Here is a 26,658-nt window from a genome sequence, read left to right on the forward strand (position 1 = left end):
GCATGGGAAGGGAAGATATGTTCTTTCTTTGCATCCTCTCCTCCGTCGATTAAAGGTAGCAACGCATATGCCTATGTCTATGGGCAACGGTCACTTCGCTATTTCAGCGATTTCAGGTGGCTGCTCACCCGTTTGCCATCTTATGATATAAAAAAAACTAACGCTTTCTGTTCTTAATTTCAATATTGTCCTCGATCTCACCATTGTGTACTTTTTTTAAATGTTCACCGGACGCTTTCTCTAGATGACCACAAGTTATAGGATTATCTACACTGGAGCAGGAATTATAAACTTTTACTTCATACTTGTTACTGAAAACGAGATTTTTTTTTAATTTTAAAATATTAAACATCGAATCGAACTGAACTCTCATCACATTCTAGGTAATTACATGCATTTTGATGCTGCAACTATTGCCAAATTAACGGAATAATCAACTGGGATGATGCCAAGGACCGTTTCTCTCTGTCCATGCAAAATGTTGTTTACGCCTCGACCCATATCATACATCAATCCAGTAGCTCCATTCCAGTTATCTGTCCAACCTGGAAGTGGCTCGCCTTTCATTGCACCAACTGAAATGAATTCAATAATTATTTGAAGTATTAACTAAACAAATTATTTCTAGTTTCCACATAGTCGATAAGACTTTATCGATTTTTTCAGTGTGTTTTGTTATTGGATACTACCAGAATGGAAGGGTAATGTTATTTAGACTTTATTTTATTACAGTTTTAAAAGCAATTACCTATAGAAGGCCGTACAATAATTAAAGGCATATTTCCATGTTCTTCTGCCACCATCGTCTCTGCTATTGCTTTTGAATATGTATAATTATTCAATTTTCCGCCTGCAAGTTACCAAATTAAATTATCAATTATTATTAAATAATATAACATATTTCAATAAGATTACTTAACTCTATATTAATTATTAAGTGACTAATTAATTAATCTACCAAAATAATACTGTAAACTATATACTAAAACTAAACCAAACTAAAAATTAAACTAAATAATATAAAAAATCGACCCCAAATCGCTGCGGTCGCACGGTAGGGTTCCCAAGAGGCTGGCGGCATTTCCCCGTTATAAAATCAGTTATCATTTAATAATCCAATAATTCTTTAAAGACTAGCGACTATTTTTATTTTTTTAAATTATTATAATACTGAATAATATTACTTAAAATCCGCTTCATTTCCTTAGGACTGTTGTTATTCTCAAGTAATTTGTAGACTTCAGATAGTCGATGTGGTGGTGGATATAAGATTTCGTCAACATGTATTCTCTCTCCCTGGCTGAATGCCGTCGATAGATGTACAAAAGCCTGAAAGTGATAAAAACAAAGATTGTCCATTAATCACAAGATGTTTTACCAATTTTTTGACCCAATATAGAAAGGGTAACACAACTTAGGGTAGGCTCCGATCCCCTAAGTGGGGACGTATGAGCTGATGATGATGATAGAAAGGGTGTAGACTACTCTTATACCTAGAATCACGTAGATTTTATTTTAGTACAGAGTAATTTTTAAATGTTCAAAACAAAAAATAAATACGAGATATCTTATTTTCGGATCCACCATCCTTGTGATTTTTAGTAAATAGTGGCTTAATACGGCCAAGGAAAACATGGTGATGCCCCCTAAACCGAAGTCAACCAATCTGGAATAAGCAAGTGTGTAACGTAGGAAAGGCTTAAGTCCTTAAGTGATGAGCTAACGACATATACGTTTAATGCTGTACAGTAGATTAGTGTCGACAGTATAATACTTCGGTGGCTCATGGGTTAAGCACTTTACTTGCAATCTGCAGGTCCTGGGTTCGAATACCGCCATGTAGCAATGTGTTATTAAATTTCTGATATACATATGTACAATTATCCGACGTTCTTACGATGAAGGAATATGGACATGGCATGCCTATGGTCTATGGTCTAATCACCTGTAACTTAGGAAAGACTCTGAGACCCTTAGTGCGGACGTATAGTGAGCTGATGATGAACGGCAGGGTATCAACATACGTACCTCTATTTTATTCATTTGACGACATACATTCATAAGCTCCCGTGTTCCTTCCACATTTACTTTTAAAGTATACTTCAACGGTTTGTGGAATCTGATCTCAGCGGCTGAATGAAATACCACAGATACCTGACAAATAAAATTGCTTAACTTAAAATCTTTGATGTAAACTGATATAAAAACGGCTAAACACTCACGTATATATGTCCGGTGGCGGCACCGACTAGTTTCGAGCCCATCGGGGGCCCTTCATCACACTGAGTGAGCGACGGGCCGCGTCCACGAAATAATACCAGTACCACTCATCCTGATGAAGGGCCCCCGATGTGCTCGAAACTAGTCGGTGCCGCCGCCGGACGTATATACGTGAGTGTTTAGCCGTTTTTATATCAGTTTAGTATGACGTCTCACGAAAGTTTGAATAAACCCGTTACGATGATGTAAATTGCAAAAAAGAAACTGAAATCGATCTCAAAGTATTGTAAATTTTAATCAGACTTAGAATATTGGAAAGTAATAAATAATCATGAAAACACTAAAGGCCACTTTACGATAGTCACATTTAATAACTTACGTTTTCTAAAATCGTTTTTCGGTCATTATTTCTTATCCCCCATTCTTGTGATTCCATATCACCTATTATAGGAATTAACTTATCCAAATCGTTTGGTCGCGTTTCTTTCAATTTTGAAAAAAGCTGAAATGCACGTAAAAAGATTAAACCAGCAATTCCCAAAGTGGTCTATATCGACCCTTAGGGGTCTATGACAAACTGCAAGGGGTCTACGTCAGTGAATAATAATTTGGGGGTCCATGAAATGAAAATGGGTGTCCACGATAGTGTATCTCAACATATACACTAATATTGCTCACGTTATTTTATTTATAGTTTATTTTATGTTTATTAATGTTCCCTATATTTCACATAACAAATACAAAATTTGATTTTGAGTAGTTTAATTTAAATTCAATTAACATGTGTTTTTACTTTAAGTGTTTAACACTAAACTTCACTACAGTTAGAAATTTACAGGAAATCAATATAAGGTAAGTTAAAAATTATAAAAAAAATACTTTAAAAAAAAGAGTGACATTTTTTCTAACAGATGATTAAAACAAAGTGATACTAATAAAAATAATGACATCCAATGTATCTAATGTTAGGTAGAAAATCCGAAAATGTACCAGTGTATTGACTCAACACTAGTCTTACTAAAATGTCGACGTTTGTGTCCCCTCACTAATCATTCTGATACTAGACTTTGTAACGAAAGCACGTCCTTCGCGCCATAAGATTCTAACAATGTCTAAAACTGAGTATGATCGTATGAAGTAGGTGTATTTGAAGAAGCGAGAGTAGTAAATCATAATTTGCCATTTAAATGAATGATAGTTGTAGTAGATAGACGGTAGATTAAGACCTAGAAAGATATAGATGGGTTGTATAAAAGGTGACGTGAAGGAGGTGACGAAGGAGATGAAGGAAGATAGATTGATTTGGACGGAAACCTCGTGTGCCGACCCTACGTAAGTGGAATAAGATCAGGGAGATGATCATGTTAGATGATAGTGTAGAATTATATTTCCAATCCAACATTTTTAGGATGAAGGAAAACATTGTGATGCAACATGCACATAACTGTGATTCAAAGATATGTGTGAAATCAACGCGCATTGGGCCAGCGTGGTATGCCCAAGTCAGGGTTAGGGTCTAACTTAAGGTAGGCTCTAATCCATCCACTAGGGATATATAGTGAGCAGATGATGATGATTGTAGTTACTTACTGGATTATCTAGTACATTTTGCAGTCTTTGTTTTACATTGACACCCTTCTTTTCTCGAAGGATTACATAAATCTTATCTATTTCACTACAGTTGAAGAGCAGCCTTTCTATAAAAACCTGAAAATACGTATACAGTTGTAGACGAAACCAATATATCAGTAGAAGAATTTCAAGAGTAGCCGAAGTATCCATCAAGGGTTATGAAATATTAAAAAAGATAGGAACATCAAACTGTTTTGATACTGAGCACGTAAACATGAATATAGGAATATTTACCTTTCCTAAAAAGCCAGCTCCGCCGGTTATTAAAATTGACTTTCCTGCATAGAAATCGGCAACTGGTTGATAATTGTTATTACGATGTTCTGACCACACATCACTCCTAAAGAAAGGCTAAGGTTAGAATTATTTATTGTCTTTAAAATTAAATTCATTCATGAAATAAGTTCCTTTTAAACGTAACTAAAAACTATCTAAATGATAGAAAGCCCTCAGTAAGAGATTACAGAACCCTTAGTCCAAATTAATGTATTTTAATAATTAAAATAAAAACCTTTACCTTGATGTAGTCGTTGTATGGTAGGTAGCAAAAAATCTTCCTTCAATAAATTTATAATCTGCAGACACTAAGCAGGTAAAGCGACGAAACATTTTCAAATGTATTATACAGTAAAATTCCACGGTCCCAGAAAACAGAAATAACAAAATGTATATTGAAATTACCTTTTATATAAAACTTGATATGTTAAATGCTTCGAAGTTTTATTATTTGTTAGTTAAGATTTTTTTTTGTAATATTTTTTACATAGACACCGACATTATCGTTAAATTTAGGCCTTCCGTAAACAAGGCACCGTAAATCGTCGAGCCTAATATTGCTTGGTTGCGTCGCGAAAACCGCGTTGCACACATTGAATCGTCGACGCGTGTCGTCTATTCGGGCCGTGCAGGCACTACATGTCAACTGTATAGATTTGGCACGCTATCTTGAAAATCGCAGCGATTTTTCTCACGATGATCTTGACAAACAGGTTGCGTGGGACTGGCTTTGGGGATGACGGATATAAATATTGGCGACAGAGTGTACGAACTTTTATGTAAATGTACTGTGTAAGTAGAATAGCGATTGAAATTGCCTGGTTTCGAAGATTCACGTTGCCTTGTGTACGAGGGGCCTTAAATAACCAAAACACTCAAGTGACTGAATCTTTAATAGTTGGTTGGCTGCATTTTAAAATAAATATTAAAAAAAAAATCTTTTAATCTAAATAAACTGTCATTTTTACGGATTGCATTTCTGACTTCAATGAATGTTTTGTGCCAATGTAATCGTGTAACACCTAATTGCTCAAAGACCGTTCAGTCGTTAAGACTTTAGGGCTAAGTGTAAACGACTCCTTCTTTGGAGTTTATGGAGTAAATGTGGTCAAATATCTAAATTATAAATTATTTAACAAAAACAAATTAAACAAAAGAAGATACGTTTATATTTAGGGAATAAAAATCTCATAATACAAATAATGTTATTCCCCGAAGACCCGGACAATGAAACGTTGAGTGTCAGCGACTATCAGAGTGACGGTAGGTCCCACGCAATCGCCTGAAGCACGCGCCACTGAGCACTCATCATCTGACTCTATTGTAATACACCTCATCTCGTCGAACGAAAATCCAACCTGTAAACAGGTAAGACCTTTACCTATACCTACATGCTTTAAATGAGATCACAACTAACCAAAACCCATATTAAATTTGAATATAATCTTACTAATGTTATAAACTAACTGTCACCACCGACTCCGTCCGCGTGGATATATAAAAAAACTTAATTAGTGTAGCCTATGTGTTCTTTTAGACTATATTCTATACGTATGTCAAATTTAATCGAGATCCGTTCAGTCGTTCTAGAGATATCTTCAAACGCCCATCCATCCATTCACATCACATCCATCTAAACATTCGCATTTATAATATTAGTAACTTAAATAAAAAGCAGCTCTTCAAGGCTTTATAGTCGAAAAAAAAGAATAAATAGTATCCTTTGTCGTCTCCTGGCTCTAAGCTACATTCTCAAAAATTTTCAGCCATATCGGTAAATCCGTTCTTGAGTTATAAATAATGTAACTAACACGACTTTCTTTTATATATTTAATGAAAGTTTTCATGGATAGATGTTAGAAGACATCTCCAGAACAGCTTCATGGATTTTGCTGAAATTTGGCATAGATGTAGAACATAGACTACTTATAAAGGTTTTAAGGACCCGCGCGGACGAAATCGCGGATTACAGCTAGTATGTACTCTACATACTTGTACTTGTAGAAAATCTTCATCAAGAATATTCGTATCCACTTCGTTAGTTTCACTGTAGATTAGTTGTTTCTCAGTGATATTATCACATGTTCCACATTTCCATATTCCATCAGAATACAACGGTTCTCCACCTTAAAAAAAACATCGTTTGGAAAATTACCGATGTTGTTAATATTGATAGTTAAAGTTTGTTACTTCGCAAGTAATTAACATATACTTAACAGCGTTTAACAAGCAACAATAATATCTGTTGCACGAATTAACCGGCTGGTCCCATGCAATACCACGACTATACAGAAGACATGCGTCAATTGGATGGAATCCGCGTTTCGTCTGATTGCGCGTTTCAGAGGCCTGATTTAAGTCTCCATTCCTTTCTTACCCTTTCTTTTATAAGAAAAGGATGAAAAGGCAAAGTGGATTTGATGGATATACATAAGAAGAGGAAAAATTCTCCCAGCATCCCCTCCTCCGTCGATTGAAAGTAGTGAACGCATCCGTATATATGGAGATCTATGGGCAGTAGTCGCTTCGTTATTTCGACGCATTTACGTGGCTAAATTCTCGTGATGATATAAAAAACTAAATTAGCTTGTTCCTTTAGAAGTTTAGGACTTAAGGGTTATTAAACACTCTTACTTCCAAACTCATAACATTCGAAAATATTTTTTTTATTTTTAAAAAAAATTTAAATTATTCTATGACTTGTCGTTTTTATTAAAAGCAACATAACATCTTAACAGAGAGCGTCGGTGGCTCAGGGGTCAAGCACTTGACTTGCAATCTGCAGGTCCTGGGTTCGAATCCCGCCATGTACCAATGTATTTTTCGATTTTCGATTTACATATGTACATTTATCTGACGTTCTTACAGTGAAGGAAAACATCGTGATGCTGCACATATCTAAAAAGTAATTCAAAGATATGTGCGAAGTCAACCAACCCCCACTTGGCCAGCGTGTTTGACTATGGCCTAATCAACCTCAACTTAGGGTAGGTTCCGAGCCCCTCCGTGGGGACGTATAGTGAGCTGATGATGATGATCTTAACATATTTTAGAGACTGATCTGAGTTTAAGGCAAAGAAAAATTAAATTATTTTATACATTGTAGATTTTTGCGTTTATGATTAATTCACATTATCCTGTTGTTTTTATGTTTTAATAATTTTAAATTAAAATTCGCTTTACACAATATAATAAAATAAAGAGAAGAACAATTGTATTCTTTGTCATATACGCAAATAATTTAAAGGTATATGTATGTGTGTATTCAAGGTCAATGACCCTGCACCAACAATTAATAAACAGACAAACTTGTTGAATTTTTAGTTTCGTAACAGGCAATTGTGTGTGACGTCACAAAACATCAGGTCAAAGGTTAAAAGTTTATTCAGTTTGAATATAAAAATGTTTGTTGTCTTCATATTTTCCAAGACAATGAGTAATTTTTTTTAATACAGATTGACTGTAAAAACTAACTACTAGTCTTTAAGTTTGCTTTTTATATTGAATAACGCTTGATCAAGATACGACCTGATAAAAGTGATTTCGTCAAAAGAAGGTACGCGCTAAAAAATGTTTGTTGTTTGTTACTTCTACATTAATAGTAATATATTTTGTATAATCTCTTATTTTTTATATGAAATGTAATATATTAAAAATAAGTTTAATAAATGAATAAGTAATAATAATAATACATTTGGCTCACGAGGTTACCGCCATGTGGCGTATGAAATCGACTACCATTATTCCGATAATCGTATCGGTGAATGGAATGATAGGGAAGAGTTTCGACAAACATCTCAAGATGCTCTCGCTAAGCAGTTGGATTAAGGGCCCGATACAAAAGACAGTTATCTTAGAAATCCCACGCATCGTGAGAAGGTTCCTATCTCTGCAGCCCTGGTTGTTTGAGTCATGGGACTCCGCAGCCGGTGGTGCTCTATTTATAATATAATTATATTATTTTAAGTTTAAGGTAACTTAGTATTTAAGTTTATATCTGTTTGTCCCATCTGGACAAAGGCCTCTTCCATATTCTTCCATTCTTCTCTTATTTTATTCTACTACTATACTATACTTCTATATTAAGGTATATTAAATAACATACATACCGATGTTCAAATCATTTTCTGTATTATAAAACCCCGAAAGTTCTGTTTCATTGCCATTTAGTAAATAATATATTATAGGGTCAAAATCACTTTCATTACTATCTGGTACAAAACAAAATATCGTATTGAACAATAGAATCAAATTTAGAAACAATAAAAACATGTTTAATGCATTTAATAAAAAAAAACACAATCAACAATATTGTTTATAGTACGTCACTTTTTTAAAGTTAAATAAATTCACGTAAATTAAACTGTTTATCACTTTATTTGTATTAATGTATCAAAGCGTAAATTTCTACCAAAGTATAGCAGATCACTTTTCAATTTGACTAGACGCGGAGTAAAGTTGGAACAATTTATCAACACTGTATCATTGACCCCTGAACTGATAATTACTTTACGATACATGTGTTTACATTTATAATATAAATAATAAACTGTTTCCTACTTCTTACATAATAAAAGTACAAAATTGAAGACGATTTGATATTTTCTTAGTAATTAACAAGCAACTGTGGCCCGCAACTGCATCCGCGAGGAATAAAAAAAAACTTATTAAGTAGCAAAAGCACAGACTCCGATGGCTGGGCTTTTGAGGAAGGGGGAAGATCGAAAAGCCAAAGCATGCCTGAACCCCGACTGGACGCACATCCATCGGCCGGTTACCCGGCCGGCCAGATACCGCTGGCGAAACGCCGTAGAGCTGGACCTGCGGGAAATACAAGCGATGCACTGGCAGACGAAGGCGCAAGACAGGCGACTTTGGCGATCTCTTGTGTCGAGCTAATGGCCACTTTGGGTCGTTGCGCCAGCTGTGTAAGTAAGTATTAAGTAGCCTCTGTGTTCTTCAAGGTTTTGTTCTATATCCATGCCAAATTTCATCGAGGTTCGTTTTGGAGATTCTTACAAACATCCATCCATGCATACATCCAAACATTCTCATTTATAATCTCAAAATAGTAAAATTTTATTTTCGCCTAAAAATTTTAAAATTCCTAAGCTGGGCGACATATTGCAAAAATCTAAGAAAACTCTTTCATAATATACTCACAAGCCATTGTTAGTTCTCACATATTGTAAAGCGTGCCTCTTTTTGTGGTGCATCTGTAACAAAGCTGCGGCGAATAAACTCTGCATTGTCTGTCTCTACCTTAACCTAGAATTAGAAACCTACATTCTAAATAAAAATAAGTTAGATAAGAAAAACAGATGTTTGAATAACACTGTTATTTTTTAAACTGATATAAAAACGGCTAACCACTCACGTATATTCGTCCGTTGGCGGCCCTGACTAGTTTCTAGGGTGAGTGGGACTGGTATGGGCCGCGTCCGCGAAATAATACCAGTCACACTCACCCTGATGAAGGGCCCCCGATGGGCTCGAAACTAGTCGGTGCCGCCACCGGACGAAAATACGTGAGTGTTTAACCGTTTTTATATCGGTTTATTATAATGTCTCACGAAAATTTGAATAACTATTTTTTTAATTAAACCACAATACAAAGCAAGGTGTGTGGCGGCACAGGGTTAATCCTAGATTTTTATCCTGCAGGTCCTGTGTTCGGATCCCACCATGTACCAATTTGTTTTTCAGTTTTTGATTTACATATGTACATTTCACGTTCTTACGGTGAAGGAAAAAATCGCGATGCAACCTATACATATCTGCGAAGAAAATGGAACACATGTGTGAAGTCAACCAACCCACAATGGGCCATCGTGGTTGGCTAGGACCTAGTCACTACCTTATGGTAGGCTCCGAGCCTATCAGTGGGGAGGTATAGTGAGCTGATGATCATGATGAGATTATGGAATCGAATCAACCAATCGTGTAAAAAATACACTTAAACATTATCAACGTATTTTCATCACTTTCTCTCTCTTGGAAATAATTGAGATAGCCAGATATTTTTTTGTAAAGACAGTTTTTAAATGGAAATCGCGTCTTATCGCCTCTGTTACTTAAAATATGTAAGTTCCTTATTATACTAAATTGCAAAATAAATATGTTACAAGAAATTAATGTTTAAATATTTTTATATTCAGAATGGAAACTGACAATAGATTTGTTACTGACAATAAGTTTTTATTTTTCACGTAAACAGTGTAATATTTGAATTTGAACATCAACAACAAAATATAGTTAATTTATAATACTAGAAAATAAAACTTCATAACGTTTGTTTCATTATTTTATTATAAAAAATATATATCTAAAACATAGATTTTTTTAAGTTGAAAGAACGCATGAATAAATTAAAAACTAATTTTTAAGGGCATGTCCCATCGGTATGATTCCGATATTGTAAAAATGTAATTTATAAGAGAAGTAAAACCATTTCTTTGATACATTAATGCACAAAGAAAATATTTATTTGAAAACAAAATGAGATTCGTTCAAATTCGAAAAGTGATATTTTTCTCGACATTGCCTAAATAGGAACTGATAACCAGTCGTGTTATGTTGCCTCTTCAATTTGTTATTAATCAGATACATTAAAGGTGAAACATAAAATTAAAAATTATACCAATTCAACCAAGCATTTTGGACCAATTTTCGACTTACATATCAGAAAATATACAAGAATTCTGTGGGACAGGCCCTATATGTTTATAAAATACTTTAACATCAAAATTCATTAAGTAGAAGAAAATTACTTTGTAATAAATCACAAATTATTTAATTAATCATATTTATTAAATCAAATTAAATAATTACAACATAAAACAACGTATATGTTACTCATATAAATAATTTTATATTATCATATTTATCTCATGCTTACTAAAATTACTTAAACTGATATAAACTGATGAAACTTTAACAACAACACCACCGACGCTTTGGTATCAACATCGTGGACGACGCCGGCGCATCCCGCGCCCCCCGCCCCCTCAAGACGCGCCCTAAGAGCGCAGGCGCGCAGTGAGTGACGGGCCGCGTCCGCGAAATAATACCAGTCCCACTCATCCTGATGAAGGGCCCCCGATGGGCTCGAAACTAGTCGGTTCCGCCACCGGACGAATATAGTGAGTGTTTAGCCGTTTTTATATCAGTTTAGTATAATGTCTCACGAAAGTTTGGATAATTGAATAAAATTAATTAATAATAAAATTATTCGAAATTCTTGCATTTAAAATATAATTCGGTATTAACTATTGCTTGTACATAAATTTTCTGATACCCATAAAGTATATAGGTATATACTTAGACCATGTGATAAGCGTGGGATCGAAGGGAAATTGCAAGCGATCTGTGACCGAGAGAGATGCGAAAAGTTCTCTAGTACGATCACATTTCATTTCCCAAGATCGTGAAGTGAAGTATTGTAGAGTATCACGAACCAATGATATTCTCTTCTGCATCTTCATAAATCTGACAACAAATATTAATGATTATAAATTTAAATCCTTGTAATTAAGTAGTTTAGGTTTATCATGGGTTTCGGAGACCAAAATACCTGTTTATAATATCTGTTTTGTCAGATGAAAGATATGATTAATGATGTTTTATATAGAGATTTTGGCGTCAGAAACCCATTTAATTAAATCACTAATTCGCGTATAAAAATAATAAAAAGAGAGATATTTTAAATGGATTATCTTTATATATATTATTCTTCTGTGAATGTGTATGTCACTGAACTTCTCTCAAACGACTGTACCGATGTTGATGAAATTTTTTGTGTGTGTTCAAGGGGATCTGGGAATGGTTTAGATTCACAATTTTGTCCGCTGGACAATGTTTTTTTAATTAATTTTTAATTTATTAGTAGTTGTTGATTTTGGAATGTTTTACATTGGATCCGACAGACGGCGCTGCCATCGCAGTGTCAAATTGTCAGACAACGTCTGTCGGGTCCGCTAGTTTTGTATAAAGAGCTAGCTTTTGCCAATGACTACGTCAGCGCGGAATTTGAAAAAAAAATTAAGTAGTCTATGTGTCCTTTTAGACTTATTTACAAATTGTTAGACATCGAATTGGAAAGTTCATTTGGACATAATTGACAGTTCTGGACCTACAGATTATAAAACAATTCAGAAGGACCAGATAAGCATCAAAATACTAATGCCATTTTTAGGGAAAGTAGGACTATTCATTAGATTCATTGTTAGTTTATTGTAAAAAATTGCATTAGTTATAATTAAAAATAAATTAATATAATACTAAATATTGACATTGACAGAAGTGACAAACTGACAAGTTTCATCCAAATGTCATTGTACAAAAAGCGTAGATACTTTCTCTTTTAGACTATGTTCTACATCTATGCCAAATTTCATCGACATCCATGTAGACGTTCTAGAGATACCTTCTAACAAACTTCCATTCATCATAACTTTCGCATTTAAACTATTAGTAATATTTAATGATTTTTAGTACCTTGGTGCTTTTCCTGCTAATCGTAACCAGCAATCGGCGACAAAAGCAGGTATGGTCTGCATGAACAATGTTATTATCTTCAACAACCACTCGAACTGAGTAAACATTAATGATGGTTTCATTATTTCACCTGCAAATAAAGAATAATTAAGTACCTATTTCCACTAGGATGTTTGATGTTGCAGTTGCGGTCATGTTGGTGGAAACAGGACACGCGAATCCATACAAAAGCGGGAGAGTTATGCGCAAACGATTAGTTGAAATTGATACTAAATCGTTCTATCCAATAGTATATTGTAAGTTTATACCAGTACTAGCTGTAGTCCACGACTCAGTCTGCGCAGAATTAAAAAGAAGAAACTAAAAAAGTAGTCTTTGTTCTACGTTTGTGACAAATTTCATAAAAATCCGTACAGCCGTTTCGAAGATACCTTCTAACAAACATCCATACATCTAAACTTTCGCATATATAATATTAGTAAGATAAACGGCATACAACAATGTATTGCTAGAAAATATATTTTTATTATAATATGAACTATCCAAGTTCTTACTGAAATTATTCTTGACGCTATCTTCAGTGATAAGTGTGGAGAGTTCACCCATTGTTAAAGGATTCGCAGCGCTAGTGCAACAGTTATACACTATCACTTCCTTCGATCTGAAATAATAATCATCATCATCATCATCATCATCATAATCAGCCGAAATTTGTTCACTGCTGGACGTAGGCCGCCCACATCGATTGCCACAATGCCCGGTCCTGTGCCGCCCGCATCCATTGCACTCCCGCAACCTTGACCAGGTCATCGGTCCATCGTGCGGGAGACCTACCTACGCTGCGTCGACCCGTCCGAAATATTAAGTATAAATTCTTTTGCTTAGCACAGCTTATTCTATGGAGAAGTACAGACTAGTTTGGATCATAAAAGTATTATTGTTCTAAGTTACCGTGAGTTTCCGAGACTAAAACCTCTATTTAAAACACATTGTCTCTGGTTTGTCAAAGATGACAGACAGGACGGTCACAGAATGACTATATATTTTATACAAAGTTTTTGATCTTAGAAATAGTCGGAGAACAACAGGTTCTCTTTTTTAGCCTACTTCAAAAAGTAGGAGGTTATTAATTCGTCTATATTTTTTTATGTGTGTTACCGCGTAAATCCGCCCCTGGTGCTCAGATTTTGATTTTTTTTGAAAGGTTTTCCTTGCAGATGTGTCCCATTTTTTAAGAATTTTTATCCATTAAGCGATTAGCTATTAGAAATAGCAGTGGAATGTAAATACATAGACACGCGCGAAGCTAGTCACGTAGTAGAAAAATGGTTTAATTGTAAAGAAACGTACTTGTTAGATTTCGCTCCCGCAGCAACAGTCAAGTTCGATACGTAGTCAACTGGGATTAGATCAATAACATTACTGCTCTTGCTGATCAATATTCGGTTAAGACCTTTAGCAATAGTGGTCATAAGAGCTGTCGCGCCAAACCAATTGTCCACCCATCCCATTAATGGTTCGTTTACACTTGCAGAAACTGAAACAAATGTCATATTAAAAACGAGTACTTTTTTTTTAATTCTGCAATTACACTTTGAATAAGGATTTATAAGTTTTAAACTCTTTAAGAATCTTTTATTACTTTTGATATTCTTAGGAGTATTCTCATTATTTGCTTGTGCATTTTAATTGGGATCTGCATTAAAAACATCTTCTTCATTAACTTGTCCTTATCCCTACGGAAGTTTAGCACTTGTATGTACTACCTTTATACATCTCGTATCAGCTGTCATATCTGAATTCATTCCTTTTTACGCATATCCTCTTTCATACAATCCATACACACTTTCTTTGGTCTTCCTCTATCTTTAACAGTGGTAGAGCCCGCTTTAACATCTTCGCACGAATTTGCCCGGCTCGCCCGGTGAAATACCACTACCACACAGAATATAGGCGTGAAGTGGAAGCAATTCCGCGTTTCATCTGATGAGTGTGCGTCCCGGAGGCCTTATATAGTCCTCTTTCCGTTTCCACCCTCTTTCTTATAAGGACAGGATGGGAAGTGGAAGTGGACTTTCCGGATGAAAGGATGCATGGAAAGGGAAAATATTTTCATTCTGTGCATCCTCTCCTTCGTCGATTAAAGGTAGGCAACGCATATACAATTGCGTATGTCTATGGGCAACGGTCACCTCGCTATTTCAGCGATTTCAGGTGGTCGCTAGCTCGTTTCCACCTTCTGATATAAAAAAAAATCTTTATAGCCATCCAAGTTTAATCTATGTATTTATAGCACAGCACTTTTTGTATACGTGATCATCGTCCAATTAAAAAACATTGCTGTTATTAAAGATATTTTATGAGAAAAGCTTTGTTTGAATTCAATTTATTGTTAGTAAGGTATCTATTTCTCCGTAGTCTTAAAATTTGTTAACTGTACTTACCAATGGATGGTCTGACGATAATAGTCGGTATGTCGCCGTGTTCTTCGTTTACGACAGATTCTGCAAGTGCCTTAGTAAATGTATATGTGTTAGGTCTGCCACCTGAAAGATTCATAGTTGCCTTTTAAATCTTACTAATATTATAAATGCGAATGTTTAGATAGATGGGTGTATGTTTGTTTGTAGATATCTCCAAAACGGCTGAACAGATCTCGATGAAATTTGGCCTATATTTAGAACATAGTCTGGAAGAACATATCGTTATGTATTTTAATTCCGCGTGGACGGAATCGCGGGCGACAGCTGGTTATGTCATAAGAAAAAGAAAGTTCGAACAAATTTCTAAAATGATACTGAATTTTTTTTTATTTTTTACTTACATAATAATTTCTTTGATTGTTCCTCATTAAGATCGTCTTGTTCAATTAATCTTTTCACTTCTTCAACGGACGCAGGTGGTGGGTAAACGAATTCTTCAAGAACTGTTTGATCGGTATTGGAGAAAGCGGTCGATACATACACGAACACCTGGAAAATAAAATAAAAAAATGAAACAATTAGAAAGTACAGTCACCGAAATTCGCGGTGTTCCACTTTCAGAAAAATTATTAAGTTCCTTACAAGACAAACTCTTCCTCATTCATAAATAACTAATTAGGTTGTAGTGAATTGCGCTTATGAGGGTATACTATTAAAGACAATAAGCCTTTTACCGTTGACCAACCTTTTTGTGTACAGATTCATTAAAAAGATGCATCCTATTGGTTCTTGTTCCGTGTCGTCGTATTAATATGTACAAAAAGGTCAAACGGCTGTAGTTTTAATGAGGCACACCACCAGATTCCCTTACTGTACCTTGTTACAGTTTTAAAATTTCGCATTCAACAAGATATAATCGCATTGGTTGATTTAACAACCGGCATAAATTATCAATATCTCGAGATATTTATTTCTTTTTTTTAAGGGTCACCTTGTACGGCACTAAATCTCTGTTGTTGTATGTGTGTTGTTAAATGAGTGACAACCTTAACACGCCTAAAGTAGTATAAATAAATAACCTCTCTTCACATTACTTACCTCAATATTGTTCATATGATGACACAAATTTAAAACTCTTCTAGTTCCTTCCACGTTATCGTTAACAGCAACTCGCAAAGGTTCATTGAACTTTATGTTAGCTGCGAAATGAAACACGTGGGATACCTGGAAGTGACACAAGATAACATTAATACAACAACAATTTTAAGTATAGTAGAGTAAAGTATAATAGCACTTTATTTTTCTATAATTCTTTGTTATATAACATTGGTGCGTCAGTTTTTTTAGATTTATATGTTAGGGAACATATCCATACTACGTGACCTATTGTTTTAGTTTTTTCGACCCTACCCTTCCCTCGGTGACCTCTCGTAGTACATGCCAAGACAACACCCCCCCGCCCCCGTTAGTTTTTACGTAGTAATTCTTATTGTGATTTTTAATCATTTCACAAACATGAAAAAAAATGGCTAATCGTCTTTATTGCATAAGACTGCATGCATAATTAAATTACTAGTGAATTGTATATTATGAAAAATATAATAACAACTAACGACTACGTGATAAGAACCTGAGCCACCCCTCCGCTCCTGTGACTGACCGTAGTATTTTAAGGAGTCCCCCCCCCCACTAAACGGGTCACGTAGTATGGGTACGTTACCTTAGATTATTCCGTTAGTTCAACGTTAAACCAGAAGTAACGTGCAACAAACAATTGATTTACGGTTGGTTTCTGAGACTAAAATCTGCATAAAGCATATCATCATCGCTATCATTATCTTTGATAAAACAAAGATAACAATATGTTTTAAATGGGGATTCAGAAGCCCACGGTTACTCATTCACTAGTTGAAGTAAATCATACCTTCTTTATCAATACTTTTTTATGTTCTTCACTTATACCAAGATTTGGTAGAGTTACATTTCCAGGTATAGCTATAATTTTCTTTAGATCTTGAGGCCTTTCCCGCTTTAGTCTTTGGAACATCTGTAACAAATAAAGCAACACAAATTAAAAAAAAATGTGGGTTTAAATAAAGTCGTTCGGAGACTGAAATTTTCAAAAAATTGAAAAGCCCTAAAAAAACAAAGAGAAAAAAATAGTCCTTCGTCTCATATTAATTCCATCTTTATTTTGTTCGGCTCTTCTATGTGGAGATAAAAAAATCTAGTCTAAAGTAGTAAATATAATGTTACTCAATGATAATGTAGGTTTCCGAAGATAAAAATATATTTTTTTAAATCTGCCTAGTATTTTTTCTGTATATTAGCATAGAAGTCAGTCTGACATTCCTTACCCTGCCGAAACATATCTTTTCTATTAAAAACAGATAATTATGTTACATGTATTTGAAAAGTTCAAACACACTATAAAATATGGACGCATTTTGAACATTCACAAATCATCTTTAAAATTTTATCAAATCACAGAAGCATTCTCATAGTCACAGCATTTTCTTTTAGACCTAATTAATTTTTTCTTCGTTGTTTTTTTAATATGTTCAAATAAATTAAGTGTAAAGTGATGCAATACACATAAAACATGTTTAGCCCATTGAAAGTGAATAAACCCACTCATTATTAGGTAATAAAAAAACTAATTTATTATCTAGATTTTAAGATCGTATTGTGGAAAACAGCTTTAATGAGTAACAATGTTTTTGTTAACACGCAATTATTGCTAAAAGAACAAAAGAACAATGAAATTAATCAAATTGTATGTAGTTATCTAAATTCGAAATATAAACGTAATTACTAACAGTAATTCTAGTCAATCTTGTTTATTATTATACTAAAAGAGCGTCGGTGGCTCAGGGGTAATCACTTGACTTGCAATCTGCAGGTCCTGGGTTCGAATCCCGACATGTACCAATGTGTTTTTCGATTTCCGATTTACATATGTACATTTATCCGACGTTCTTACGGTGAAGGAAAACATCGTGATGCAACCAGCATATATCTGAGAAGAAATTCAAAAATATGTGTGAAGTCAACCAAACCGCACTTGGCCAGCGTGGTTGACTATGGCCTAGTCATCTTGATTTTCAGTAGACTCCGAGTTCAGTAGGGACGTGTATAGTGAGCTGATGATGATTGTTTATGACTTACCGGATAATCCAGCATCTGTTTAATCCGTTCTGCCGAATCCCATTTGTTTTTCTCTCGCATAAGAACATATATTTTGTCAATGTTTGGGCAACTATATAATAACTTCTCTAGAAATACCTAAAAGACAAAAAAAGGCTATTAACATAATCACTGTATTTACAAACAATGCAACATATAATTTTTTGTTAACAATGGAAGTTTTTTAACAGAATTAAGGAAATGAAAAATAAATTAGATAATATTACAACGATGCATCTTTATTCTTTCTATTGAGTTATTTTTTAATCAGATTCAATCATTGACGTCAACACTCCGTCCTGTATTGCCGAATTTTTGTGAAGGCATTAGGAAGTATTTTCTTGGAGTCGTGCAGAAACTCTGCGCATAGAGTCCCGTAGAGCTCCATTTGAATTCCCGCAACCCTCACAGGCGTACTTGATGTTCTAACATAACCCTGTCATTCCTCCAAAAGGATTACGAAGATTTCCCCAAATACAAAAAAGTAGTGTTAACATTATAATTGATAGCTATCGTCCACGACTTCGCCTTATTAGCCTATGTGTTCTTCCAGACTATGTTCTATATGCATGTCAAATTTCATCAAAATCTGTTCCGTCGTTCTTGAGATATCTTCAAACAAACATCCATCCATCTAAACATTCGCACTTTTAATATTAGTAAGATTAACTGAGTTACATTTACCTTCCCCAAGAATCCTGTTCCCCCAGTGACGAATACCGATTTACCTGCATACAGCTGGTCTATAGATTTGTAATTCTCTTCCACTTTCTGGGCTGCCATTATCTGAAAAGATAATTTTACTTTATTATATTATAATATATTTTTATTGTTTTAAACATAAATTATTTTTATTATTTGCACACAAATTAACTACATAATAGTTAGAAAGCCGATGTCGGTTAACCTTTATTGCCATTTTTATAACGCCGTCACGTTTAAATAATAACCATTTTACAGTGTTTATCCACTGCAGCGACACTCGTATCTTTCTTCTTAGTAATATTTGAAATGCGAATATTTGGATGGCTATTTCATACAAGGTATCTCCAGGGGGGATAGACTAGGATGATAAAAGCGATTCTAAAACGAATTGCAGAAATGTATAAAACTGTCGCGCGACACTCAGGTGACTTATCAAAAGCTAATGACAGTTCTATACATTTTTGAAGTTTTATAATGCTTCGGATCGAATGCATTTTATCTAGCCTTGCAATACGGCTGCATGGATGTCGCTGATTTGGCATTCATGTAGAATGCAGCCCGAGACAACACATAGGCTGCTAATTTAACAGTGGTAGAGCCCGCTTTAACATCTTCGCACGAATCGGCCCGGCTCGCCCGGTGAAATACCACGACCACACAGAAGACAGGCGTGAAGTGGAAGCAATTCCGCGTTTCGTCTGATGAGTGTGCGTCCCGGAGGCCAAAATTAGTCCTCTTTCCCTTCCCATCCTTTTTCTTATAAGGAAAGGATGGGAAGTGGAAGTGGACTTTACGGATGAGAGAATGCATGGAAAGGGAAAATATTTTCTTTCAGTGCATCCTCTCCTCCGTCGATTAAAGGTAGGCAACGCATATGCAATTGCGTATGTCTATGGGCAACGGTCACTTCGCTATTTCAGCGATTTCAGGTGGCCGCTCGCTCGTTTGCCACCTTGTGATATAAAAAAAAAAATTAACCGACCGGTGTGTGCGAAGAGCATTAACGTGTGCCCACACCCCGTGAGTCGAGGGAACCACAGGGGGTTTAGTGGGTAGGCTCCTTGTCCCTTTAGGGATGTGTAGAGAGTCCCTCATAACCGAAGTGGCTTACGCGTAGCGCATTTTCCCTCTTAAAAAAAGGCTGCTAATTAAGGTTTTTTTAATCCTGAGCGGACAAAGTCGCAGGCGACAGCTAGTTAGTACATATTTCTATCGTGTCGGTGTCTATAGGGCGTAACTCTGTACAAAGTAGCCTAGCTCCTGGTTAGAGTCGCGCGATTAGCCGCGTAGTGCAAATTGAACCTAACTGTTAGGTTAAATGATGGTTCTATCCCTATTAGGAGGTGCTATCTAGACATCTAAAATTATGAATTTATTATGCTATTAACCTTGTTGAAATCACAACAACTATTTTCCTTGTATAGTAATATTTCATCGTCGCGGAATATTTTAACAAACAATAATAAATAAAAAAATTAACAACACGTTGTATTAAAAAAAAATGCATTAAAACTAAAATAATCTGTTCCAGAACAATATATTACTATTAACTACTGAGGAAATCATGATTTAAATTAACTGAATCGTATTAGGAGCATTTTGTTAAAAAAGAAAATCGATTGACCTCGAAAAAACTTTGAATGAAATTAAAGCATATTAAATTAATTACGATTTATTAAACACTTTTTTACACACAAATTAATTACGATTTATTAAATAGTAATGATATTTAAACGGAACCACAGGAATAAAATTCATCCAGGGTTTGAAAAATAATTATAAAAAAAATTTAAAAATACACACAAATTAAAAACATCATTTTTTAGGTTTAACGTCTATCGATTATTTAGCTTAATTAGTAAAAACAAGTTTTTTTTTCCTAATTATATTCGAGTTTTACAATAATTGCGTATCACAAATCCTTCAATAACGAGTAACTTCAGTTTTATATTTTATTTTTTTAATCATTACTAAAAAAACTACTTACGTGTCTTAAAAAAAAACAAAAATGCGAATTATTTCGTCTCAACGTCTGCCAAGTCTGCTACTGGAGTTACTTGCTCGATATGAGTCCGAAAATAAAGTCCGACTTATATATAAGGTTGAACAATTGTAGCCAAAACTTTGTAATTCCGTTCTACGCTATTTAAATCTTATGACGTCATCACTTGTTAAAGCAATATGTACAGTTCGCGAATCCTAAAGACAAACATCGACATTATATAAGTGTAGGACTTGGGGATGCACCCTATCCCTAAGTATATACAGAAACGGTGCTTTAGGAGGTCTCGCAAAGATTTCTATATTGTCATAATTTGTAAAATAGAATTAAAAAAAATCTTTATATGTATTTGTTACCATGGGACACTAGTTGTCGCACGCGACTCCGAATTAGTAGCCTATTTGTTCTTCCAGACTATGTTCTAAATCTATGCCAAATTTAATCGAGATCCGTTCAACCGTTCTCAAGATATCTGCAAATAAAGATCCATCCATCTAAACATTCACATTTATAATATTAGTAAGATATGGGATATTGAACATATCTTATTAGTTTTATAATTTTCTAACAGATGGCGTATTTTAAGATATGCAATCTAATTTTAATTAAATAAAAGATTCTATTTTTTAATATAAAATATAATTTTTACCAAATAACACTTCTAGAAATAAAATTTAATTACATTGCTAAATCCTTAAAGTAAAAAAGTAATCGTTTCTTGGAAATTGCATCGTAAAACTGTTAACAGAGTTCTCTTTGAAAGCCATGACAATACCAAAGTCTAAAAAAAAAATACTTAGTGAGAGTTTGATTATTGTATTTTTCCCGCGTAACTTCACTTCGTATACGTAATGCGTTAATTAATTATTATTCCTCTTTAGCCGACTTCAAAATGAAGGAGGTTTTACGGAGATTAACTTTCAAAACACTGGCGATCAAAATCATTCGACGGCATTCAATTAAAAGTAAAGTTTAATCGATTCTCTCGCCATCTTCCAAAGAAGACGAGAGACGAGAGGGTCAAAGTAATCGCATTTAACTAATTGCTATTGAAGTTTAGTTAATCGTACGCCAACATATTTTGCTTTATCTAAAAGGAACACAAATTACGTTAGTAATTTTAATAGAGTTAGAAATCGATAAGCATTTTAACTTGTAACGTAAATTGTAGCAATATAGTAGTAAATTTATTTTGTTGTCGTGTTCCATACAATCTATCCATACTTTCTTCGGTGTTCTAATTTATCTATGTGTTTTATATAGAATAACTTGCACTATATTTACATTTCGATTAAATATTCTATAAAAAGCAGGTCGTATTTACCATCCAACGCCTACGTCTATCGCCAGTGGAAATTCAATTTTAGAAGCAAATTGGATTTGACGCAGAGGCTTGTTACGAAGTTGTAGTAGCTATTTTCAATAGGGGTGTTAATTATTTTAACAAATATTTCTTACAAAATTAAACTTCTTACTATCTTACTAATATTATAAATGCGAATGTTTAGATGGACAGATGGAAGTTTGTTTGAAATTATGTCCAGAACGGCTGAACGGATCTCGATGAAATTTGGCATACACATAGAATATAGTCTGGAAGAACACATAGGCTACCTATTTTTTTAACTGCTCGAGGACGGAGTCGCGGGCGACAGCTAGTATTTTTATGAAATAAAAAGACGAACAAAAATAATACTGTCTCTTTCTTTTTGAACGGCTTTACATCATTTAATGTTATAAGTATTTATGTTGAATACCTCTCAAATATGAATCTTACTTATTTTCCAATTAACTTTAGTCTGTGTCTCATTTCTTCATATTAACATATTAAATAAGAATGTTCTCTATCGTTCGTCGTCTTTGAAATGTAATTTTGCAATTTAAGAACATTAATGCAGCTACTTTAAGTGCTTTGAAGTGCAGTTGTCTTTGCACTAATTATATTAAACAGAAACGTCCCGGTTTGCAGTAATAGCTCCTTTTAAGCTCTTTTTCAAAACTGAAATTAACGTTCATTTGGTAGAAAATGTCTAATTATTCCTTAGTTCCCATATTCTCTATATATTAGAATAATTCAATTTTAATTTGTTTTTTTTTTCTTTATTATAACTTTCAAGAACCCGAGAACCCTTTTATTCAACTTTTACCCCTTTTTACATCTTTAAATTTTCACTCTAAAAGTTTTAAAACTGAACGTTTTCGTGACAAACTTTTTCATCGACCAAAAACTTCTTGTAAGAAACTAATTAAATTATTAATTTCCTTTTTAGAATGGTTAGAGTTTTTAATTTACTTAAATACATTTATTTTATAATTAAACTTCTTCTTTACAGAATTAAAAAAACTTAATTTGTAGGCTATGTGTTGTTCCAGACTATGTTCTAGATCTATGCCAAATTTCAACGAGCTCCATGCAGCCGTTCTCGAGATATATTCGATCAAATCATCCATCTATCTATACAACCAAACATTCACATTTATAATATTAGTAAGATTTTCATTGAAACGTTAGCATATTTAAATTGAGGAAATAAATGAAAGAAATATAAACAAACATTCCATGATAACGATTTATACTTAAAAAAACAGATACGTATATCGTAATTATTCTGGACTAAGCTTAAATAATAATGAAATCATTAGCTTAAAATTAAAAAAAAAACGAAATCTTTCTATTAACATAACTACATGACATAAATTGCCATTCTATTTATATATATAAAAGAAAGTCGTGTTAGTTACACTATTTATAACTCGAGAACGGCTTTACCGATATGGCTGAAAATTGGTGAGGAGGTAGCTTAGAGCCAGGAGACGGACATAGGATACTGTTTATTCAATTATTTTTTTCGAATTTTTGCCTTCAAGATCTGCTTTTTTTAACTCCAGAAAGGCTGAACGGATCTCGATTAAATTTGGCATACGTATAGAATATAGTCTAAAAGAACACATAGGCTACACTAATTAAGCTTTAATTTATATATCCACGTGGACGGAGTCGCGGGCGATAGCTAGTATTTACATAAATGTTCAATAAAGTATTGGAAAGTAATAGTTATCGCTGTAGTTGTATTTCATTCGTACATCAAAAGCATGAATTAACAATTTTGTACTTCGAAGCTTCAGTACCGCCGAAGCTCTCGTAGCGGATGCCTGCTACGAACTCGGAGCACGAGCTACACGAGAAAGTTCTACGGCGTAGCAATATATTTACGTTATAATTATTATTCTAATTGAAATTAACATTTGTTTTTAATACTATTAATTGTAATTTACAGTATAAATATATTTAGTTTGGTCAATATGAAGATGTGACTGTGAATATGTGATGAAAATCATTTCGATGTAATGAGAATATTTGGTAAGTTATTATAATTTAAAACGGTTTGTAAGCGGTTTAAAATCGACATTTAGGTTTATAAATTACTAGTGGTAGACCGCGACTTCTTCTGTGCACAATTAAAAAAAGTAGTATATGACAGATTTAGAGAGGAAGATAACTAATGCACGCAGGCATATTGTAGATTACTGGTGATAAAGTCGCAGGCGACCACTAGATTTATATTGAATTAGCTAGAGTTATTTTCTACTAAACCACACTGTGACATCCTCAAACGACTTACGACAATGCAATTGAAGGTTTTTAGACAATTTATCGTTGTATATTGTTGCAAAGGTTATTTGTAAATTATTAGATGTGTAATTAGGTTGTATTTTTGTTCATACACAAATTAATTTTATTTAGAAAAACTAAACAACATAGAATTTATTTTTGTTGCTGTTACGTAAGAAGTCCCATCAAAATTACCTCCAAACGCGGGATAAATGTAGCCTTGCGGGCAGACAGACAGACAGACAAAGAAAATTTCAATTTTTTTTTGTTATCAGCAACACAAAACCATCAGGTACAAAATATATTTTTCTCGATATTACACACAGACACTCCTATTTTACAGAGTACTGAGTACTTTTATTTTTATCTTTTTACCTACAACGGTCGACCGTCATCTAATACAAAAATAATACCGAATATATGATAATCATATACAGCCTTATTCTATAAGCAAACATGAAAGCCTTATCAGGTATATTCATGTCCCTTGAGATCAAATAGACATTGCAAAGGTCCTTTGTAACTCGATAAACAAACATCTTAGATTTACCAAATGTACTCGTATTAAAGATTTTCTCTTTCTATGTTTAATCGAATCGAACCGACATCCTACTAACAAAGTGCACCCAGTGGACTATAACATTAAATTATTATTACAAACAGAAAAGCGTCAATAGCCTAATGGTTAAGGGTACGGATTTCCGATCACTAGGTCGGGGGTTCGAATCCTGACATTCGACTGTTATCGTAAACCATATCCTAGCACAAGCCTAGAGCTTAGTTGGAATGGTAATGCTTATATTTCAAACCAAAAAAAAGAAAACAATTACTCGCTACGTCAAGAGAAGGAATGGCTATGCTTATAGAAAATATTCAAAAGTAAATCTGATTAAATCACACAACGAAACAATATCTAACTTATTTTAAATAAGTTCTAATTTTAAAATTTCTGGTTTTTTTCAAATACAATGATGTATCTTGAGACCAAAAACCCTGTTTAAAACATATTTTTATATCTTTATGTCAAATATAATGACAGAAGTGACGATATGTTGTACTAAAATTTGGTTTCAAAAACTAAACAATTATAGGTTTTTTAAATTTCTGTACAAAAGTTTTCTTTCTTTCTTATTTATGTTTTTGATTAATTTTGTTTTGTTCCAGCATTAAGCTACTTACACACAGTACTATCCAAGTGTAAAAAAGTACAAAAGTTAACATTCATATAATATAATATTAAATCAAAAAAAATTATTAAGATCCTGCGTCCTAAATAGTGTTCCTGATTAATAAAGCTAAAAACAAATACAAATAATTTATATTAAATATGCAGCATGTTATTTACTTAGTGTAAATAAATAACAAAACCGCTCGCAATCAGTCTATTTACTTTCACATATCGTTATAATGAAAAATAAACAACGCGATATTCTACCCCTTTCTAATTACATTAATTAACTTGCGAGACTAAAACCTCAATAATAAATACAAATAGTAACTTTAGGAAATAAATTATTTAGTAAAAAGTAAACAGATGTGTTAATTTTAGACTCCGCCCGTTAGGGTTTAAAAAAAAATATTATTAGCCTATGTATTAGCCTTTCCGACACTGTTCTGTGTATATGCCAAATTTCAGCGAGATCTATACTAGTTCTAGAGATACCTTCTAAAAACATCCATCCATACATCCAAACATTCGCATAATATTAGTAAGATTTATTGTAACCATTCGAAATAAGCTAGTAGTTTGTGCTTATATGGTTTCATAGTAGTTGAATGATGGGATTCGAACCCATAACAGTATGATGAGTAGATAGGATTGATTAATTAAGCTATTAGCGCTTCGAAGACAAATCAAATTCAATTCTTATTTTGTTAAACTTAAATCCTATTTTGTTTTGAAATTACGATAAATCTACAAGTTATTATGTTCGCAAACTTCACTTAGAGGTATTTTTTATATCTTTTTTTTATGTAGTTAGCGAGTATTGTTTAAAAAAAATAGTTAGACGTTTAACGTCATAATAACATGCAATTCTTTGTGCCTAAGAATCTCTCAATGACGTTTTCTTTTTTATTTATTTTGTGAATAGATGACGCAAAGA

General features: G+C 33.7%; 2 protein-coding genes across 2 annotated transcripts; both read right to left on the reverse strand.

Moving 5' to 3' along the window:
- Positions 1-5,274: 5,274 nt before the first annotated feature.
- Positions 5,275-8,444, reverse strand: LOC106124785 (uncharacterized). The gene is made up of 3 exons (XM_013321755.1): positions 8,238-8,444; positions 6,121-6,254; positions 5,275-5,486 (listed from the first exon to the last, which is right to left on the reverse strand). Exons 1-3 carry the CDS (start codon positions 8,398-8,400, stop codon positions 5,334-5,336), a joined length of 450 nt encoding a protein of 149 aa, XP_013177209.1. The 5' UTR covers positions 8,401-8,444; the 3' UTR covers positions 5,275-5,333.
- Positions 8,445-10,968: 2,524 nt separating this feature from the next.
- LOC106124304 (fatty acyl-CoA reductase 1) lies at positions 10,969-24,204 on the reverse strand. The gene is made up of 12 exons (XM_013320820.1): positions 24,200-24,204; positions 22,594-22,595; positions 18,918-19,019; positions 18,216-18,332; positions 16,972-17,094; positions 16,146-16,271; positions 15,449-15,596; positions 15,069-15,170; positions 13,975-14,161; positions 13,179-13,285; positions 12,625-12,754; positions 10,969-11,616 (listed from the first exon to the last, which is right to left on the reverse strand). Exons 3-12 carry the CDS (start codon positions 19,014-19,016, stop codon positions 11,397-11,399), a joined length of 1,359 nt encoding a protein of 452 aa, XP_013176274.1. The 5' UTR covers positions 19,017-19,019; positions 22,594-22,595; positions 24,200-24,204; the 3' UTR covers positions 10,969-11,396.
- Between the last annotated feature and the right edge of the window lie 2,454 nt (positions 24,205-26,658).

This window comes from Papilio xuthus, unplaced genomic scaffold, assembly GCF_000836235.2.
Source record: "Papilio xuthus unplaced genomic scaffold, Pxut_1.1 DF828952.1, whole genome shotgun sequence".
NCBI classification, from domain to species: domain Eukaryota; kingdom Metazoa; phylum Arthropoda; class Insecta; order Lepidoptera; family Papilionidae; genus Papilio; species Papilio xuthus.

Excerpts from the sequence above, each read along its gene's own strand:
- LOC106124785 (XM_013321755.1), bottom strand. The coding sequence starts at position 8,400 with ATGTTTTTATTGTTTCTAAATTTGATTCTATTGTTCAATACGATATTT. Across the intron at positions 6,255-8,237 it reads AGAAAATGATTTGAACATCG|GTGGAGAACCGTTGTATTCT; the intron begins GTATGTATGTTA and ends GTTTTTTTTAAG. Across the intron at positions 5,487-6,120 it reads AAGATTTTCTACAAGTACAA|GTTGGATTTTCGTTCGACGA; the intron begins GTATGTAGAGTA and ends ACCTGTTTACAG.
- LOC106124304 (XM_013320820.1), bottom strand. The coding sequence starts at position 19,016 with ATGGCAGCCCAGAAAGTGGAAGAGAATTACAAATCTATAGACCAGCTG. Across the intron at positions 15,171-15,448 it reads ACAATCAAAGAAATTATTAT|GTGGCAGACCTAACACATAT; the intron begins GTAAGTAAAAAA and ends TGAATCTTTCAG. Across the intron at positions 14,162-15,068 it reads TATCGTCAGACCATCCATTG|TTTCTGCAAGTGTAAACGAA; the intron begins GTAAGTACAGTT and ends CATTTGTTTCAG.